We start from the raw sequence: 22039 nt of genomic DNA on the forward strand, positions 1-22039 counted from the left end.
CAATGAAAAACAGAACATTTTAAAAGATGGAGTTGTCTCCCTAGTTGATGGCAAACTAGACTCCTTGCAGTTTGCTTATCAAGCCGGCAAGGATGTGGAGGATGCAAAACTCTTAATCCTTGACAAAGTATATAAGCACCTGGAGAAACCCAATTCTCATGTGAGACTTTTATTTGCTGACTTCTCTTCAGCTTTTAACAAAATGAGATCTCAAATTTTGCTCGAGCAGCTTGCTTCTTATTTTAATTTACCCGATCAGCTTTTAATGTTGCTTTTAAACTTTTTAACAGACAGAACCCACCAGGTTTTAGTTAATGGAGTTATGTCCTCTGTCCTGGTCTCAAACAGGGGCTCACCCCAGGGTTGCGTTCTTTCCCCGCTGCTTTTTATTTTGTATAGACATAGAGTTTTCCCGCCCTTACCTAGGGCACCAGGGTGGGTGCATTGTTCTTCCGGTCTAAACATCCGTAGCCAGATGTAAATATGCAAGCCTAGATCTGCGATATCTTCAACAACATTAAACGTTAAAAATGGACATTAGAAAATCAAAAAGTGGTTCAGGGACACATTTTGCGGTGCGTGGCTTTACTAATACAGGGAAACGCCTGAATGAGTGGTTGGATAGAGAGTGTGTTGCCCATCAACCTGCCACAAAACGGCAATGTCCCTGCAGTCCATTGTTTTCCTTCCACAGAAAACCAACAGCAGATTTTGAATCATGGATGTGGTTGAAGGCTTTAAATTTGAAGAAACCACCAAAAAACGTCTTTGTTTGTTCCCATCACTTCATTGCCAAAAAGCCAACCAAAGAAAACCCTTTCCCTGAACTGTGGCCAAAAAGCCAACCAAAGAAAACCCTTTCCCTGAACGGTGGTAACTAGGTAGCTACTCGTTACACCAGAAAAGAAAAGCATAGGGTGGCCCGAATGTGGAAATGGACCGGAAGTGCCGCGTAAACTTGTCTATACCGACAGCTGCAGGTCTTCTAAAGAGGGTAGCTACCTGGTGAAATTGTCTGACGATACCGCACTTTTGTCTTTTCTTCAGGGCTCGGAGTCAGATCACGGTTGTGCTCTACCTATCTTTGTTGATTGGTGCGATGATAACTTCCTGACCTTAATGTGGCAAAAACTAAGGAACTTATTGATTTTAGGAAGAGAAGTGATAAACCCAAAGCTAGCAGTATACATGGTGAGGATGTTCTAATTGTTGACACTTATAGGTACTTGGGAGCTGTGTTTGACTCCCAACTCAAATTTGATGTGAACACAGATTCAGTTGTCAAGCGTGGACAACAAAGAATTCACTTACTGTGGAAGCTTAACTCCTTTAATGTCTATAACACCATCTCATGTATTTTCTACCAATCATTTATTGAAAGTCTTTTAACTTTTTCCTTTATTTGTTGATTTAATGGGTTGACTGTGAAGGACAAGAGTAGCCTAAACAGTATCGTTAAGGTCTGCTCCAAAATAACCAGAGTCCCACAGAGAGACTTGTGCTCCCTCTGGGAGAAACGTGTGGCCCAGAAAGCAAAAGGAATTATTAGCCAATCTGACCACATCCTGTCCAGTGAATTCACTGTAATGCCCTCAGGCCGGCGCTATAAAGCGCCCCCTAGGAAAACAAATTGCTATTCTAAGTCCTCCATTCCTTCTGCTATCAGGCTGTTAAATGCCGAGAGTAGTCATTTTAAATTAATGTTTTATATTGTTTTAAACCACAATAGTTGGTTTATACCTTGTTTGTTTTTCACATGGCTTGTGGGCCTGTATGTTCACTGAGTGTTGTATTGGAATGTAACATGCAATGTATTTTAGGATGCTTTATTTATGTATTTATTTATCCATTCATTCTTTTAACTTATGTGAATTTTTATCCTTTGCCTGCTCCTTTTGTGAGTCTGCATGCAAGGCCAGGCGAGGGTGACAGTATGCATCTCTTGCCCATGTACTGATCTGTCTATTGTCTCTGACATACTGATGATTGCCACTTGTCTGTGAGTTTGTGTATGGTCTGCGTAGATTGTAAAACTGAATTGCCCTTCTGAGATAAATAAAGTTGTCTGAATCTGAACACAGCAATAAGTCACTGTCCTTTCTGAGATGTGGCTATATTCCTTGTCTGCCTAGGCCTTGCAAGTTTATGTGGAGCTGTGTTCAGAAAATACCCAATAGAGTTGGCTGGCCTTCTTCAGTACGTAACCAATCAGCTAAAGGCAGGAAAGAGGTAATGAGTGCTGAGACTCCCAAGGCAACATCATATACAGACACGACACCCATGACCTACACCTTCGCAAATTGACTAAAATTTCATCAAGAATGCGTCATATAAACATTTTGGCAATTTGTCATTTATTCTTACCAGATGTCAAAATCATCATGTGCTATAACACTTTAAGTTCTACACTGAATGTTTATGGATGGCAGATGAACTTACTAACTTTATATCACAAAGATACAGTGAAAAAGATTGTAATTTAATTTTTGAACTACAGAAGGACACAGCCTTGTCTGTTTGTTGTGGTCACACTGAAATGGAACAGAGCTGAATGTAGAGGATAATTACTTGTGCCGCATTGATGAAGAGGCTGCTGACTGGAAGGATTCGGATGCAGTCAGCTTCCAATTAGTCACACATTAGTTCATATTAGCCCCTCACACTCTTATCATTTGTCTTGAATGAATGCAAAGTAAATGGAGGCTTTGCATAACAGGAATCTATGTAACAACATGGGCTGATGATGTGCTATACAGAAATATTGTTTTTCATTATTTGTATTCCCTATGTTTCATTATTTTTTTAAACAATCTGTTTGCTTCCCTTTCTTCCCTCTCCTGCAGTTTTGACCTGCTGATCCTGAAGGAAGTGGTGCAAAAAATGGCTGGTATTGAGATCACAGATGAGATGACCTCAGAGCAGTTGGAGGCCATGACAGGAGGAGAGCAACTCAAAGCCGAGGTAAAGACATTTGTGTTCTTAACTCCCTCTGATGCAGTAACCCAGGCATCTCCAGGATCACCATTTTCATCACCATGAGTAATACTGTACCAAACCCCAAATCTGTGTCATTGATTATGTCCTCAGGGTGGCTACTTTGGTCAAATCCGGAACACTAAGAAATCATCTCAGCGCCTTAAGGATGCACTGCTGGACCACGAACTGGCCTTGCCACTGTGTCTTCTAATGGCCCAGCAGCGCAATGGTGTAGTTTTCTTAGAGGGTGGAGAGAAGCACCTTAAACTAGTGGGCAAACTCTATGACCAGGTACAGACCCTCTTGCTATAACTTAAACATTCACTTCCTCTTTTTTAATGGTTAAATGAGAAGTGTCTCTTTGGTGCACAACTCGCAGAGGTCCTGTTCCTCTGCAGCATTACTTCTTTGTAAATGCATAATTTCATGAAAGTAATTCCACAATGGAATGTTATCCTTGTCACTTCCCCGTGGTTGCTAATATATCCTGACCTGGCAATAGAAGTTCCTTGCTTCGCCTTGACTGTTTTTTAGACATGCTTGAGATGCGTGTCAGTTGAGGCATTTTAATAATAATAATTTTATTTATATAGCACTTTTCTAAAACAAAGTGCCACACAAAAAATAAATAAAACCAGACAAGGCAAAAATAAGAGTAAGGCCAAATAGGTAAGAATAAGAGTATAAATAAAAACAAATATCAAACATTTGTAAAAGCTTTCGTAAAAAGAAAAGTTTTAAGATGAGATTTAAAAGAAGCTAGAGACTTGGTCTGTCTTAGTTCAACAGGAAGAGAGGGTGCATATACCAGGTCAATAAATCACAAATGTATGAAGGAGCAAGACCATTTAAAGTGAGCAGTAAAATTTTAAAATAAATTCGAAATATAACAGAGTGCCAGTGTAGGGAGTCAAGCACAGGAGTGATATTGTCATGCCTCCTTGTCCCGGTAATGAGCTGAGCAGTGGTATTTTGTACCAACTGCAGACTGTGGAGTAAACCCTTGCTGATACCAGAATAAAGTGCATTACAATAGTCAAGCCAAGAATAGATAAAAGCATGTACAACTTTTTGCAGCTCGGCAATTGATAAAAATGACCTAGTTTTGGAGATTACCTTGAGCTGGAGAAAGTATGAGAGAACAACATGTTTGATATGATTACCAAAACTGAGGTTAGCATCGAATATTACCCCAAGATTCCTTACAGCCTGCTTAAGACTACCTGATAGACCACCAAGATTAGTAGCAAAAAGGCTGATGGAATTTGGGGGACTGAACAGAATGACCTCAAACTTATGATCATTAAATTTAAGAACATTTTCAGACATCCAGGATTTAATGTCAGAGAGGCAAGTTGTGAGATTTGCTAGGGTGCTAGAATCTGTGGATTTTAGTGGTATGGATAACTGAGTGTCGTCAGCATGAAAATGGTAGAGCACGTCATGATTTTGAATGACCTGATCAAGGGACAGCATGTATATAGAAAAGAGAAGGGGGCCAAGAACTGAGCCTTGAGGGACACCACAGCTCAACTGAGCCACCGAGGAGGTAGAGTTACCCAGAACAACAGAAAAAGTTCTGTCGGTGAGGTAAGAGCATAATAAATTAAGAGCCGAGCCCTTGATGCCAACCCAGGTCTCTAAGCGATGTAAGAGGATGTTGTGATCGACCGTGTCAAGGGCAGCACTTAAGTCTAAAAGAACTAAAATTGAGCTGTCACCTCTGTCTGCAGTCAGCAGTTGGTCATTAGTGACCTTAATTAGAGCTGTCTCTGTACTATGAAGTGCTCTAAAACCAGACTGGAAACTATTAAAACAGTATTAGTGTTCATAAATCAACTGAGAAGAAATTACTCTCTCCAGAACTGTAGATAGAGAAGACAATTTGGAGATTGGCCTGTAGTTACTTAGGGACAGGGGATCTAAATTAGGTTTCTTCAGCAATGGGTGGAAAATGACATGCTTAAAACTGTCTGGAAAAGAGCCAGAGACCAGATATTATTAAGAATTTGCAGAATAACGGGGCTGATAGTTGAAAATACCTCCTTGAGCAGCTTAGTGGGAATGATGTCTAGGATGCAGGAGGAAGAGTTCATATTGGAGACTACTTTCCAACTCTGAAATTGTAATTGGTTGAAACTGGGTGAAAGAGGCAGAATCAATATGGGGAATAGAACGAATGCAAGAGCCTGGCTGGATTTGGGACCAAATATTCTCCACCTTATTTACAAAATGAGTGAGAAATTTTTGGACAACTCAACATCAGGTTTAAAAAGAGAAATGGAGGGACCATTAATAGCAGAATCAATTAACCTGTAGAGAGCTTTAGGATTGTGGTTATTTCTTGATATTGGTTCAGAGAAGTACGCTGATCTCACATTCTTAACTGCCTTCTGGTAAATTAACATTTGGTTTTCAAGGGTGTTATGTGCTAATTTGGACTTGTTGACCTTCCATTGTCATTCTGTTTTTCTACAGAGTTTTGTGTTGCTGTTAAGCCCACTGAGGCAAATTTGTAATTTCTGATATTGGGCTATACAAATAAATTGACTTTTATAAGGGCACGAGTGTGATCATTCAGCCAGGGGAGGTTATTAGATTTTTGTTTACTAGTTTTAAACGGTGCAATTTGGTTGAAGATGGATAGGCACTGACGATTGAATGAATTTAATAGTGCATCTGGATTGAGGGGGGATAAAGAGGGATTAAAGGATGATGAATTAAAAGCATTACAGAATTTAACTGCAGAGCCAGCATTTAGAATGTGAGAGCGTGTTTTAGGATAGCAACTCGGAGTAACGAGCTGTAGTGAGACTTTGAAAATGACAGCTTTATAGTCATATACAGGCATATCCACCAGATTAAGACATTCAAGAGTGAAACCAGATGAGAGTACAAGGTCTAAGATGTGGCCTTTGGGATGTGTGGCCCCTTTAACAGATTGAATGAGGTTAAAAGAGTATAAGAACCAAAACGTGTGAGGTGAGGGAATGGGAAGGACAACACACATGAATATTAAAATCACCAAGAATAAGCACCCTGTCATATTTTGGCATGACAATAGATAAAAAGCCAGAAAACTCAGAGATAAAACTAACTGAATTAGGGGGCCTATAAATTAAGATGCAGAGTGAAGGGGGGGCAGTAATTAAAAAATGTAAAACCTCAAATGAGATAAAATTACCAAAAGTAACAGGATGGCACTTAAGACCTAATTTTAAAAAACAGCTAGGCCACCTCCTCTACTAGAGGGCCTGGGAATATGAAAATATGCAAAATCAGGGGGGCTAGCCTCAATCAGGGGAACTTTGTCCCCTGGGGACAGCCGTGTCTCAGTAATCATAAAAAAAGTCCAGATTATTAGGAACAATAAAATCAATAATGTTAAATGACTTTTTATCCAGAGATCTCACATTCAAAAGGCCAAAATTGTTTGGTGTCAGAGCAGAATTAAAACCAACGGGAGTACAACAAATAGGACGCAAATTGCAGATATTTGCTCCAGATAGTCAGTTGTTGTTACTACTATTAGATACGTCATGTCGATGAGAGGCACGGTGCCTAATAATTTTCATTTAGTCAGTACTACAATCTAGACTGGGAGCTGAGACACAGGTTCTACACCTGTCATTTGTTTATATTTTACCCAATTTCAGGTCTATTTTTCCTCTTCTATTAGAGTATGTGTTGCATTAACAGCATACTGCTATTGGCTGTACTAACTGATGTTCTCATGAAAGATGAATTTTATACTTATACATGACATATTGGATAAATATTGTATTGGCAAGGAACCATAGAAGATTTGAGACAACGCACTCTCCTACTATCTCTTCTTGTAGTGTCATGATACTCTTGTACAGTTTGGCGGTTTCCTGGCCTCCAACCTGAGCACTGAGGACTACATAAAAAGAGTTCCCTCCATTGACATCCTCTGTAACCAGTTCCACACGCCACACGATGCTGCATTTTTTCTGTCTCGACCAATGTATGCCCATCAGATTCTGGTGAGTTGATCCCTCTATTCTGTGAGATAGGACCTCTGTGTATAACGTCTTAATCCCTAATGCCCTGATGTGTTATGTCATCTGTGTTTAATGCCGTTTCTTACAGCATTGCATTGGTGATTTTAGACTCTTCAGGGGTGTTCAAGCACACCTAAATTTCATCTCAGCACCGCTAAGAAAATAATAAAAATAATAATAATTATTCATTATTATTTTCTGAAATCATTTGTATCCTTCTAACATTAGATTTTGCTATAACTTGTCTGAGGGCTTGAATCATCGCTGTCAGGCATAAACCTTTTATCCATATTTAGTGATTTTTATTTTTTTCATAAATCAATATTATTGGTCACCCTTTATTTCTATCTGTGGGTTTTACAAATATTTAATCAATGAATTGTATTAAAAACAGCTTGTGACTAAATCTCATAGCTTCATTAGATCCTCAAACTGTAGGCAAAACCTCAAAGCCCCCCCCCCCCCTTGAATGAAGTGCCACTGAACTAGTATTATTCTTAATGGTCTTGCATTCAGATAAACCCTATTACTGTGACAGGCATGGGTGCAAGTCCATGAATACTGGGATGGCATCCAGTGCTTTACCTGTGCCCCCGTCCATAGGATTAGTGGTTGTGTCAAGAAGGGCATCCGACGTAAAATTTTGCCAAATCAGTATGTGGATTGACAAGACCATAGCGGATCGGTCGAGGCCAGGGTTAACACTGACCGCCATTGATGCTGTGCCCTCACATGGTACAGATGGAAACTATAAAATCCGCTGTGGCGGCCACTGAAAAACAAGGGACAAGTTGAAAGAAGAAGGTTCAGTTAAACGCTGTTAATGTTCTGTACACCCTCCACTAGGTAGCAGTATTTAGCCATAGTTGTTGGTAGTTGCTTCGCTCAACTGTGGAAGAATACGCACTCTGGTTGTTTGCAATGCAAGAGCTGCAATGCAAGGCTAAATAAAGAACTGGTTGTTTGAATACATACTTTACTCAAGAATAGGGGTGGGTGATATTTAGAATATACTTGATGTATTGCGGCTTTTACCACGTGGGATGTAGTAAATGACTATCGAGAACATCAAGTGAAATACTTAACCATGACAAGTCAAGTGCTGGACATGTTATTTAGTGAAATACTTAACCATGACAAGTCAAGCACTGGATATGTTATATACAACAGCCGCGAAGCTCTGTATGTGTGATCAGGTGCAGGTCTCTAAATCAGAGAAAATACTTCATTCGGGTGGATGATTTATGCGTACATGCGGTACGGATGACATCAAACTCGATCCGCACATGGCGTGTTGAATTCGGAAACGGAAATAGAAGATTGAGGCAGATGAATTGGTTCCGAAAAACAGCATTGGCTCCATCGTCTGGCTGTTGTTTGGGTATTGCAAGGAAGATGCTGAACAAACAACGATCATCTGCAAATTTGCAGCACAAGTATTGCCAAGGTAAGGTAGTAGTAGTAGTAGTAGTATAAGGTAGTAGTACCACAAATTTGTTTCATGATTTGAAATGCCACCCACTACAAAATGAAGAATACTTGAAACTCTACATGTCCACATCCCCATGCCATTATGTATTTTCATTTAACAGATGTTAAAAGCCTGTGTGCAATTGCCTGGTTTGAATACCGTTTTGTTGAGTTTAGCTTGGTTGTGATTTCTCTCTTTTTGCATGCAAGTTTAAAGTTGTTCCAATAGGTTTCTATTGGAACAATTTTGAATATAAAAACAGAATGTAATAAAGTAGAAATATGTTGCAGGGACTGCTAGAATCATCAAACTAGTGTGATTGTATGCATCAAAGGGTGAAATCGAGCATTTCTGAAGTGCTTGAGAAGAGATTTCAAAATATTGAGATATACTCTCACTGGCCACTTTATTAGGTACACCTTGCTAGTACTGGGTTGGACCCCCTTTTGCCTTCAGAACTGCCTTAATCCTTCGTGGCATAGATTCAACAAGGTACTGGAAACATTCCTCAGAGAGTTTGGTCCATATGACATGATAGCATCACGCAGTTGCTGCAGATTTGTCGGCTGCACATCCATGATGCGAATCTCCCGGTCCACCACATCCCAAAGGTGCTCTATTGGATTGAGATCTGGTGACTGTGGAGGCCATTTGAGTACAGTGAACTCATTGTCATGTTCAAGAAACCAGTCTGAGATGATTCGAGCTTTATGACATGTCGCGTTATCCTGCTGGAAGTAGCCATCAGAAGATGGGAACACTGTGGTCATAAAGGGATGGACATGGTCAGCAACAATACTCAGGTAGGTTGTGGCGTTGACACGATGCTCAATTGGTACTAAGGGGCCCAAAGTGTGCCAAGAAAATATCCCCCACACCATTACACCACCACCACCAGCCTGAACCGTTGATACAAGGCAGGATGGATCCATGCTTTCATGTTGTTGACGCCAAATTCTGACCCTACCATCCGAATGTCGCAGCAGAAATCGAGACTCATCAGACCAGGCAATGTTTTTCCAATCTTCTATTGTCCAATTTTGGTGAGCCTGTGCGAATTGTAGCCTCAGTTTCCTGTTCTTAGCTGACGGGAGTGGCACCCGGTGTGGTCTTCTGCTGCTGTAGCCCATCTGCCTCAGGTTCGACGTGTTGTGCGTTCAGAGATGCTCTTCTGCATACCTCGGTTGTAATGAGTGGTTATTTGAGTTACTGTTGCCTTTCTATCAGCTCGAACCAGTCTGGCCATTCTCCTCTGACCTCTGGCATCAACAAGGCATTTTCGCCCACAGAACTGCCGCTCACTGGATATTTTCTCTTTTTCGGACCATTCTCTGTAAACCCTAGAGATGGTTGTGCGTGAAAATCCCAGTAGATCAGCAGTTTCTGAAATACTCAGACCAGCCCGTCTGGCACCAACAACCATGCCACGTTCAAAGTCACTTAAATCACCTTTCTTCCCCATTCTGATGCTCGGTTTGAACTGCAGCAGATCGTCTTGACCATGTCTACATGCCTAAATGCATTGAGTTGCTGCCATGTGATTGGCTGATTAGAAATTTGCGTTAATGAGCAGTTGGACAGGTGTGCCTAATAAAGTGGCCGGTGAGTGTATATCATGTATCACAATCTACTACTATTACTACTTTCGGCTGTTCCCATTAAGGGTCGCTACAGCGGGATCATACGTTTACATCTGTTCTTGTCCTCAGCATCTTCCTCTGTCACCCCAGCCGCCTGCATGTCCTGTCTAACCGCATCCATAAACCTCTTCTTTGGCCTTCCTCTTTTCCTCTTCCCTGGCAGCTCCATATTTAGCATCCTTCTCGCAATATACCCAGCATCTCTCTCCCTCACATGTCCAAACCATCTCAATCTTGCCTCTCTTGCTTTGTCTCCAAACCGTCCAACCTGAGCTGTCCCTCTAATATAATCGTCCCTAATCCTGTCCTTCTTTTTCACTCCCAGTGAAAATCTTAGCATCTTCAATTCTGCTACGTCCAGCTCCGTCTCCTGTCTTTTTGTCAGTGCCACTGTCTCCAAACCATATAACAGCTGGTCTCACAACCACCCTGTAAACCTTCCCTTTAAGTCTTGCTGATACCCTTCTATCGCAAATCACTCCTGATAATCTTCTCCACCCACTCCACTCTGCCTGCACTCTCTTCCGCACTCCCCGTTACTTTGGATAGTCAACCCCAAGTATTTAAACTCATCCGCCTTCGTCACCTCTACTCCTTGCATCCTCATCATTCCACTGTCCTCCTTCTCATTCACACATATGTATTCTGTCTTGCTCCTACTGACATTCATTTCTCTTCTCTCCAGTGCATACCTCCACCTCTCTAGGCTCTCCTCAACCTGCACCCTACTCTCGCTACAGATCATGTATCGCAATATAGCCTAAAAATATCGCAATAATATTTATAGGCCATATCACTCAGCCCTACTCAAGAAACACTAAGTCTATAAAGGCTAATGTTTGATGTATTTGAGGCCCAAGACATGTGGGAGTGGAGAGGAGTGTAGGCAAACTAAAGTAGGTTGGAGTGCAGTTTAGTCTAGCATTTGCTGTCTAGTCGTAGCTGATCATTAACTGACTGTGGGTCCCCTCTAAAACGGGTGTCTTATATTGAAATCTATGATTGTTCATTCTGAACCATTATTATAACATCCCCACTGACACAGCTGTTGGGGAAGGGGAGAAATCCCACATTAATCAGGCTCTGGTTAAGTGGGGTTATCCTAACTGGGTGTTTGTCAAAGCCAGGAAGATGTCCAAACAGTGCACCAGCCGATTGAAGAGAGAAGGACAACAGCTGTCTATGTGTAAACCAGTGGTGATTCCATATGTGGTGGGAGTGTCAGAACAGTTGAGATGCATATTTTCCAAACACTGCATCCCGGTTGCTTTCAAACCCCAAAACACGCTGCGCCACAAATTGGTCCACTCCAAGGATCGGGCCCCCCGGCACAAATGGAGCAATATCCTGTACGCTTTTAAGTGCCGGGAGGATTGCTATGACTTGTACATCGGGGAAACCGAACAGACACTGGCCAAGAGGATGGCACAACACAGAAGAGCTAATGCGTCAGGCCAGGACTCTGCAGTCTACACCCATCTACAGGCCAGTGGCTGCTCTTTGAAGGATGAGGACGTGCACATCCTTGATAGGGAGGAACGCTAGTTTGAACGGGGATTCAAAGAGGCCATCTGTGAAGAGGGAACGACCATTCCTGAACCGACGGGGGGGCTAAGAGTACATCTGTCACCATCTTACAATGCTGTGATTGCAGCTATTCTCTAATCCTCTGTGAATAGTACATATGGCCATTGAAACTCTAGTCACACCTATTTGCATATGAAACAAATCGTTGGTTTCGGTCGTTATGCAACTGTGCTGTTTACAAGGGTGGGGGATCCCTGCAGTCACTTGAGACTGACGAAGTCACTTGGATGAATGATGAAACATTTCTCCAACAGAATGGTGTATCCAGATGAACTGATTCAACTTTGTGTTTATTATTATACAATACAATAGAGCATCCAACTAGTTAAATTGCTTCTAAAGGTAACATTGTGTACCAAATTGAATTGAAGGTTTTGGGGGATTTTTTGGGATCCCCCCCCCTTTTTTTTTTCTTCTTCAATTGTACCTTGCCAATTACCCGACTCTTTCGAGCCGTCCTGGTTGCTGCTTCACCCCCTCTTCTGATCCGGGGAAGGTTGCAGACTACCACATACCTCCTCCAAGACATGTGGAGTCGCCAGCTGCTGCTTTTCACCTGACAGTGAGGAGTTTCGCCAGGGGGATGTAACGTGTGGGAGGCTCACGCTATTCCCCCCAGTTCCCCCTCCCTCCTGAACAGGCGCCCCGACTGACCAGAGGAGGCGCTAGTGCAGCAACCTGGACACATACCCACATCCAGCTTCCCACTCGCAGACATGCCCAATTGTGTCTGTGGGGACGCCCAACCAAGCCGGAGGTAACACGAGGATTCGAACCGGCGATCCCCGTGTGAATTGAGGTTTACCAAAGTGAAAGGGGTTGAATAATTTTGCAAACATTTTCATTTTCTTGTGGTGTAAAAGTCATGTTACTTAAAGATTTTTCATTAAAAGTATTGTTGTAAAGTAAAATATATCATTTATAGAAAAATGTTAATGTATTAATTTTTATCCAATGAAATGAGTGATTTAACACTTTTGAAAGGCACTGTATGTATGTCACATTCTTTTAGACTCGCCCCTGTTGCATTAGCATGTTGTCATAACACACATACTTGGTGCATCTTTGATATGAAAAGAATCACTTTCTTTGACTCAAGAAAGTGACCCCATATTTTTTTTTCTAAAATTTTTATTTTATTTTATTTTTTTGGTGTGTTGCTTGACTTTTTCCCACTGAGTCTCTCTCTCTCTCTCTTTCTCTCTCTCTCTCTCTCTCTCTCTCTCTCTCTCTCTCTCTCTCTCTCTCTCTCTCTCTCTCTCTAAAAGGGCTTTATAAACCTTAATTAGCACTGACTGTTAATTCTATTATTGGGCAAAAAGTTCAGCCAGCAATATATTACGGAACATCATTCCTAAAAAGTTCGAGAATTACACATTGGAGTATGGTGATTTTTTTTCTTCTTTTTTTTAGTTGTGGTGGACCTGACTACATAATTTACATAGTTTTAGTCCTATTGTCAATTTACAAACAATATTTGATTTAAGAAAGGTCTTTAGTTATTGATTGGTATAGCCTAGCCAACAGTGAGTTTGCCCATTAACTGTTGGTTTACATCATATAGTCAAGCCAATCAAAATCTTAACTAACTCAAACTAGAAATGTGTGGAAATGCATGGAAGTTTAATGGGTTGTTTTATTTTTCTCTAAACAGTCCAAGTATGATGAGCTGAAGAAGGCAGAGAAAGGAAACCGGCAACAGCAGAAAGTACACAAGTATGTGGCAGCTTGTGAACAAGTGATGGCACCAGTGCATGAGGCTGTTGTTTCCCTCCACCCATCCAGGGTTTGGGATGACCTCCGACCCCAGTTCTACGCCACATTCTGGTCTCTCACCATGTATGACCTGGCAGTGCCTCATACTGCGTACGAACGTGAAGTAAACAAGCTAAAGGCCCAGATCAAGGCGATAGAGGAGAACCCAGAGATAGTGAGTAGCCTGTCTGCAGCCAGCACTGTATAACCTACATTAGTATGTTCATCATTACCATTTTTACATTTCAGACATTTAGCTGATGCTCTTTTGCATTGTAATTTTGGATGAGTGCCTTTGCAGAGTATGCTACATTCCTAGATCACCAAAATTATAAGCAACAAATTATAAAGAGACCCAGGCTAAGTAGCAATATTGGCCTATCAACATTCCTTTGACCATTTTATGATATTGTAAGAGATTGCCAAACTGTTAGGCAAATGAATAAGAATCAACGAAGGGAGTTTGAATCAATTATTAACAAAAATCAAAGATTGTCTTGTATACATTATTTGTTGCATATGGTGGAAACTGTAGAAGATGTTCTACTTGAATTACAAGTAGTTGTGGCTTTGATTTGTATTTATAAGTGTTTGCGGGTTCTTTCCTCTATAGCCCCTGAATAAGAAAAAGAAGGAGAAAGAGCGCTGCACAGCCCTGCAAGACAAGCTACAGGAGGAGGAGAAAAAGCAGCTGGAGCACGTACAGAGGGTTTTGCACCGCCTCAAACTGGAGAAGGACAATTGGTTAATGGCAAGTAAGTACAAATTAGTTAAACATGGATGGTCCCTCGTGTTTAGGATGAAGATACTTGGCAGTGGAATTCTGGACAAGGCTTTAGCCAGGTTTTGGCTTGTGTGCGTGTCACAGTTTTTGACGAGATTACATTAAAGCATTTAGAAATCTGAGTGTCGTCGAGACATGGATCTAGCCAGTGCAATGTTGATAAGAACGCAAGCTGATTCTAGTCCACCTTATGCTTCCTGGCTTTGTCAGTATTACAGCTCATATCTGTTAACTTCCTTACAGAATCCACAAAAAACGAGACCATCACGAAGTTCTTGCAGCTCTGTCTCTTCCCACGGTGCATCTTCTCTGCCATTGATGCTGTGTACTGTGCCCGCTTTGTGGAGTTGGTGCACCAACAGAAAGCACCCAACTTCTGCACTCTTTTGTGCTATGACAGGGTAAAACACTCTTGCATAATAATTCAGTTAAATTATATAATACAGCTAAATTAACGACACTATCTATGTAGCAGCTTTATAAAATACGCACACACACACACACACACATATATATATATATATATATATATATAACTTTTTTAAAAGAAACACTCAACGATAGGGAAAGTGGTCAACAAATAAGGAGCAAAATAATCCAGTGAGTCAAGTAAATTCTTTATGAAACAGGCTTGTACTGTCTCAAAGAATTTACTTCACTCATATATATAGAGATATATATATATATGTGTGTGTGTGTGTGTATATATATATATGTGTGTGTGTGTGTGTGTATATGTATATATGTGTGTGTACGTATATATATATTTAAGATAGATGTAGGAAAAAACTAATACATAGCAGAACTATGTATTAAAAGTTTACATCTACCTTAATATTCCGCTGCTCATTTGTTGAGTACTTTTATCAACGCCATTGACAGTTTCCGGGGGAAAAAAACGCTATGTGTGTGTGTGTGTGTGTGTGTGTGTGTGTGTGTGTGTGTGTGTGTATATATATCGCACTCATCAGGCCTGTACTGCAGTGCATTAAAACTTTTTTTTCTGTGTTGATATTCTGCTCCTCATTAGTTGAGCACTTACAACACAACACCATTGACTGTTTTGGAAAAAAACGCTTTATATATATATATATTAGTCCTAATCCACACATACACGGATATTTTTCTAAACAGATATTTTCCCCCTTCAAAAAAAAAAAAATCTGTCCACATTCCCTTCGTTTTACAAAATATGTCCATACACACAAGAACACAATTTGACTACAAACGCTCAAACAATCATGCTGGGCCAGTAGGTGGCGATAAAGTCTACATCAATGATACGTCAAATACCAGAGAAGAACATTCTGAGTGAGCTTATTTTCCTTTGGTGGTAGTGACTTAAAACGAAAAGCAGTAGTAGTTAATAATTTTTTTATTTATAGTTATTTGACATTTGTTTTTTCACTTTTACTTCCTTTCTGACACCTGGCCCAAGGTGCTATGGTGCTTTTCAATTTTATTTTTTTAGTAAAGTTGCTGCTTAGTGCATGTGTGAATGGAGGTGTGACGTCATCATTTCCTAAACGCTCAATTTTACATGTACACACGGACACACAGAAAGCGGAGTTTTTAAAAATCTGCATTTAACAAGACGTTTAAAAAAAATTCTCCATTTTAGTGACCTAAAACGCCATTTGTGTGTGGATGAAAGGCCAAAACGCATAGAAATAGCTATGTTTTAAAAAATAACCATGTATGTGTGGACTAGGCCTTAATGGGCAGCTGATACATCTGGCTCAATAAGAACATTTCTGTAAAGTCTTAACACATATTGGTGTTGAAGGTCTTGCTGCTATATCGATTCTTTGTTAATAAGGAATCCATGTATGGTCTGTGCTGTTCTTAACCATGCCATATTGTGTTCCTCTTCAGGTGTTTTCTGCCATCATTTACACAGTGGCAAGCTGCACTGAGAATGAGTCTCGGCGCTATGGACGCTTCCTCTGTTGTATGCTGGAGACAGTGACCCGCTGGCACAGCGACCGTGCCATCTATGAGAAGGTGTGCAGCGGCTGTACCCTCTCTAAATTTTTTGATTCCTATCATTATGTGATGTACAGATAGAATGTAAATAGTAAGGTATTACCCCTATAAACTTGCAATGGATCCATCTCTTCTTGTCTTTTGAAGGAGTGTGGCAATTACCCAGGCTTCCTGACCATCTTCAGAGCCACAGGTTTTGATGGAGGGAATAAAGCAGATCAGCTGGATTATGAGAACTTCAGGCATGTGGTGCATAAATGGCACTACATGCTGACTAAAGTGAGACACCTGTTATTTTAGAGCTATTTTGGATATACTTTGCTTCTTTTTTTTTTGAGAAAATTGTCTTTTCAGTGAGAACTCCCTATCCTTTGTCTGGCAAGGTGTTCAAATGGGTGGAATTTGTTCATAATCATAGCCCTGTCCCTCATCTGTTCAGGCCTCTGTTCACTGCCTGGAGACAGGAGAGTACACCCATATCCGGAACATCCTCATTGTGCTCACCAAGATCCTGCCTTGCTATCCCAAGGTTCTGAACTTGGGCCAGGCACTGGAATGCCGTGTCCACAAGATCTGTCTGGAGGAGAAGGAGAAGAGGCCAGATCTCTATGCCTTGGCCATGGGGTAACACATGCCACCAGCACTGTGTGCTGTTCAGCTCTCTGGGGAGCATATAGTTAATGTAACATGTATACATGCCTTAACGTGTTATTTTCATGGAGACATGGGAAGCTGATGTCTAAGGAAAATGGCATCACACAGATTTCATTTTTTGAGGTTGCATTAGATAGTTGCAGGCACTGATTGGCCGGATGCTTTATACACACCTTTGTTCTTAAGGAAGATACTTTATGGGTTTAGGTGACTATATTCCAGGCTTACTTGTGTGTGGTTAGTTTTTGGCTTCTAAGTGATTATTTTAACAAATTCTTCTAGCAGTCTGTTTATCTTTTGTTAGCGTTAATTGAGACCTGGGTAATGGTTTGAAATTTACAATGACTATGAAATCGTCTCTTGGCCAACTTGATGTTATGCAATCCCTGCAATTCAAAAACTGTTTATCCTCTAGTTTTATGAGATGTATGTGTGAAGTCCTGACATATACAAACCCATACCCATGTAAGAATGTGTGCATATGGAATTTATTGTTGTAACGTTACAAGGGTTGTAGGGATGTAGAAATTGCCTTTGCTTGTTCATATCGCTGAGAACACAGTTGACCTTAATCACTACACTAGCTACTTGTTTGAAAGACACAATACCGATAAAACCTGTTTCCGTTTCCCTCTCTCTGAAGGTGTGCTTGTTGCACTGTGCAAAGTTCGGTTGGTTTTCCTGCCCTTGCCTGCTGTAAACCCTTTATGCGTCTCACAGTTATTCAGGTCAGTTGAAAAGCCGGAAGGTGCACATGGTCCCTGAGAATGAGTTTCATCATAAGGAGCCGTCAGTGCGCAGTGCCACCCCTGCCAATCAACAGAATGGTCCTGGCAGCACAGGCAAGCCTGCCACCAACACAAGCAAAACAGAGGAGGGGGCATCTGAGGATGGAGGTAAGTGGCAACCTTCATCCCGATCGGTATAAGTTGCATCTGCCTCACAAGCTTCTGGGAATCATGGCCACAGGGTAATACAGTTCTGCTTGTCAGGGATCATATGGTTATGTGTCATGTAAAATTATCAAAATTTTGAAGTTGCTTAATCGTACAATGCAGTAATACAGTTAATGCTTTATATTGACAGATCGGTGTAAGGACAAATCTCAAGGGACCACAAAGCCAGTGAACAAAGCCAGCAGCGCAGCGGCCAAAGCAACCAACAGCAATGGAAATGGTGCTCTCAACAGGTATTTATACTGCTCAGTCACAAGCCGCACAGCTGTTGGTGGTACTATTGTACCTAATGAATCGAAGAAGTGAATTTCATTAAAATATTTTTAAAGCTCTTGTTTTCAATAGAATTTTGTCCATTTGGATGTAAGGGACACATGCAGTCTTAAGTTCAGTATAATTTGATGCTTTAAAAGGAATATATATAAATGAAGACTTTGAAAACTTGGTAGTCATCTTCAGTGTGTTATAAACTGACAGCTTTTGCCTTATCTGTTCAGGTGTAGAGGTTTGAAAAATGTAATTGACAAATTATTTTCCACTTTCAGCACTAAAGTTGTGAAAGAGAGGGACGACAAAGAGAAGAGTGGGAAGGAGAAAAAAGAAAAGAAGGAGAAGACGCCAGGCAACACTCCTGAGGCCAAGGGGGAAACCCGCCGGGAGAAGCAGAGGGACGAGCGAGCAGGCAAGGAGGAGCGGGCAGTACGCGAGGGTAAGGAGAAGACGCCCAAGGCAGACAGAGACAAGTTGAAAGCCGAGGAGAAGAACAGTAAAGAGGCTAAGGCTGGCAACGGGGAGTCCAAGGAACCGTCCAGGGAGCGTGACACCGTCAAGGAGTCCAAGAGCAAGGAGAAGGGTGACAGGAGCGCAGTAGCCGGGTCCCTCAAGTCACCAGTTCCAAGATCAGAGTCTGCTGAATCTGAGAGGGGTGAGGTGTCCCCTTTTTTCTTCCGTTTTGTCGTCTCCATATTGTGTTTAATTTGCGACATTTATTAAAACTTTTATTTTACGGTTTGAAACTGGTATGAGAAATGTGTGGAAATAAGTATTTCTGACCTGCACCTTATGTCATTGTGGTCTCTGTATTTATTATACTGTTCATCTTCATATTTTCCCATACTCCTCACCTATGCCATCAAAAATCAGCAGATTCACAGCCTCATCTATGCCTTGTCTATTTTCAGGGGGTTATGAAATATGCAGCCCAAATTAACAAAAATCATTTCTGGCCATCTTTTCTTTATAGATCACAAAAGGCGAAAGCTCGACAGTCACTCCTCACCGTCCCACTCCTCGACTGTTAAGGTTAGTATGGCCTGAGGAAGGCTATGCCCGTGTTTCCTCTCTGTCTGCCGGAGTGTTCCCAACTGTTGCGCATTCCATCGACCCTCAAGATCACCACGGAGAGTTCCTGTAATGTACAGGCATGGCATCTGGAAACCCCACCCCAAAGCCTTGGGAGCTGGAAAGCGTTCCATAGACATTAATTTAATATTTTCCTGAATTGGGGAGGGGAAACCCCTTCAAGGACTTAGTCAAGAGAATAATGTATATATTGATTATTTTCACATTGAAATATTCATATATATTTTCGTATTAACGAAAGCTGTCGTAGTGCCTTCAAAAAGAGATATTTTTTCCTGCATTTCTACATTCCCAATGGGGTATTTTTTTTTTTTTTTTTTTTTTTGAAAGAAATGCCTGAAGTAAAGTAGCTCACCAAAGCAGGAGCTTTCCCCTTCTCCAATGGCCAGCTAAGAAGATTTTTTTCCTACTAAGCAGTATTTTACAATTTGAATTTCTCCCAAGATGGTTTTTTTTTTTTCCCCCAAGTTTTTGGTCTTTTCTCGCAATCTGAGATTTCCTGTTTGAAGAGTTGCATCGTATTTCACTTTTTCCCTCGGATGTGCCAGGATCCAGCACAAGAGTAGGATGTGTCCAGCAAAGTCCCCTGTGCTGAAGGAGCGTGGTTTCTGCTGTTCGGCTGCCTCTGCAGCTGTCCCCACTTCTGTCTCGCTTTGTCCAAAACATCCTGCATGCAGCCTTCGCTTCAGCTCAAGGCATGCAGCCAGTCCTTCATGGTGCCCCCCACAACGCTATCCCTACAACCACTGCCCATCAGCGTCAGCATCGACATTCCTGCCACCTCCCAACGTGCATGCAGAGGAAAACCGGAGCCACCAGCAACCACGGCAGATGGAGAAAACGGATGTAACAATTTTGAGTCAGCCAAAAATGCAGAGGAAAATAAAACCAGCCTGTCCCTACAAAGAGCAAAAGAGAGAAAATGAGAGCGAATGAAAGAGTAAGGGAAAGTGTGGGAGGAGCCTGATCGACTGGAGCATTACCCAAACCACTGGAAGCCTGTGATAGGTCTTTATTTTCCCCTTCCACCTGAGAAATAGGCTCCCTGTGTCTTATCCATTCCAGAACTGTAAGTGACAGCAACAGTTACCTATGTAGGGATGCAGTCAAGCACACAAGAATTGAGTGATATGTCTTACACACACAAAAAAACACTTAACAGCACTTGCACTTTAGCTGTATTTAAATACCAGCTGCACCGTAGGCCTTTGTATTAAGCTGCCTAAAATTCCAGATATGTTTTTTTTTTTGTAGTGATAAGATTTCATTAATCTCATCTGCTCAGGGTTTTTCTATTCAAGTATTTGACATTCTAGATGTTGAGCCTATAAACACTCCTTTATGTAATAACGTTTGTCCAAGCCTTAGCCCTCGAAGGTCATATTTCAAGGGAGACGTATGCTCTTGGCCCGGCCACCCCCCAACACCCCTTCCTCCGACTCCCTACTGCTGTCTGACAACTCACCCACCCCCCTCCCAGCTCATCTGTCATCTCCATTCATTCCTACAGGACAATAGCAACGAACCCAAGGATTCTGCATCCAAGGTTTGAATTGACTCTTTTACACATACCCAATCAGAACATGTTGTCTGCTCTCATTATCCAGGTGCCAAGACTCTGTACTGCTGTTAGAGTTACAGTCCTGAAGATTTATAAGCAAACAAATAACCTTTTTGATACTGTCTCTATTGCTTATGCATTTAAAACAATAGTTGATGAATGAATATCAATATCGTAAACACTTTTTTAGTTTGTTTTATGGTTAGTCTGGTAGGACTTTTTCTGGGAAAATAATGCAATGTGTAGCCTTTCATGTCTTTGCCACAGTAGCCAAATATGGTGGAATTAGGCAGCTAATAACAAGTTTGAAGAAGAAGCAAAATTGCTGTGACAAACAAACAGATGTGACAGAACTCTCCGATTAACGACCTTTTATCAGCTGGCACTACGACATCAATCACTAAACAACCGTGTTCAGTTGTTTTCCTACAGAAAAAGATGCTGACATAATGGCATTGGCGACTCCACAGTTAATTTCAAATGAATCTGGGAGTTTGATTTTTTTAAAACGTTACTGCAATAACTAGTAACACTATTGGCGTGAGTACAATCTACCATCCTCAGGATTGTAACTTTACAATATATATTCCATTTTAGATTTTAAATTGTCTCTTTCATTTGTTTCAATGGCACACCTGAATAGAGGATGTTTTAGAGGGTTTTTTAGAGTTACCTTCAACTTATCGGTGGTTCTAGTGAGTTGAGATTTGGTGAATTTTAGTATTGAGTTCAGTGTTCCTGTAAACTCATGGCAAAGATAAGTGTGTGTGTCAATGACAGCAGACATTCATCAGAAAAACCAGAGGGTGTTTGAGGGGCAAGCGTTGGTGTGAAAAGAGCAGAATTCTGACTGTCTTTGTCGCTTTGATCACATTTTGCTGCCCACGCATGTCATGTATTATGAAAGCATTTAAAGTTTCTGAGCTCTAGACGTGTACATGCCTTCCAGCTGATGAAACATAGATTTTAAACATAATTTAATCATTGGCGAAGATAATTCCACCAAGCCACTTTCATAGGTGGGGGAAAAAAAAATCAGTCATGCTGCCCTCTTTTGGTTGAAATATTCACTCCTGCTGCACTGGAGCAGGAGTGAATATCCTACCCTGATGCTGTACCAAAGATGTCAAGGTAGTCTGAAGCCAATGAGGGGAAACTAAGAAAAGATTACAAACCGTCTTAGTCAGAGGTACTTCTCAATGCCCCCAATTTTAGCCACACACCCTCTTAACCCACCTTACTCCCCACCCCAGAAAGAGGCATTATCTTCTCTGAAAAGGAA

The 22039-nt window shown here is 41.2% G+C and overlaps 1 protein-coding gene across 3 annotated transcripts in view; it reads left to right on the forward strand.

The window, feature by feature from the left end:
- The window catches only part of thoc2 (THO complex 2), a 57428-nt gene that overhangs the window by 25979 nt on the left and 9410 nt on the right, over positions 1-22039 (forward strand). For 2 of the 3 annotated variants that reach the window (XM_056285377.1, XM_056285379.1), the window contains exons 19-33: positions 2133-2229; positions 2844-2961; positions 3088-3267; positions 6819-6983; positions 13354-13629; positions 14068-14209; positions 14482-14639; positions 16114-16242; positions 16372-16503; positions 16664-16848; positions 17599-17774; positions 17965-18067; positions 18380-18759; positions 19078-19136; positions 20707-20742. In XM_056285377.1, coding sequence (XP_056141352.1) covers positions 2133-2229; positions 2844-2961; positions 3088-3267; positions 6819-6983; positions 13354-13629; positions 14068-14209; positions 14482-14639; positions 16114-16242; positions 16372-16503; positions 16664-16848; positions 17599-17774; positions 17965-18067; positions 18380-18759; positions 19078-19136; positions 20707-20742 — 2336 coding nt within the window. Of the gene's footprint in view, positions 1-2132; positions 2230-2843; positions 2962-3087; positions 3268-6818; positions 6984-13353; positions 13630-14067; positions 14210-14481; positions 14640-16113; positions 16243-16371; positions 16504-16663; positions 16849-17598; positions 17775-17964; positions 18068-18379; positions 18760-19077; positions 20266-20706; positions 20743-22039 lie in introns of all 3 variants that reach the window. The other variant, XR_008810626.1, reaches the window with a different exon arrangement.

Source organism: Lampris incognitus, chromosome 8 (genome assembly GCF_029633865.1).
Source record: "Lampris incognitus isolate fLamInc1 chromosome 8, fLamInc1.hap2, whole genome shotgun sequence".
NCBI lineage: Eukaryota > Metazoa > Chordata > Actinopteri > Lampriformes > Lampridae > Lampris > Lampris incognitus.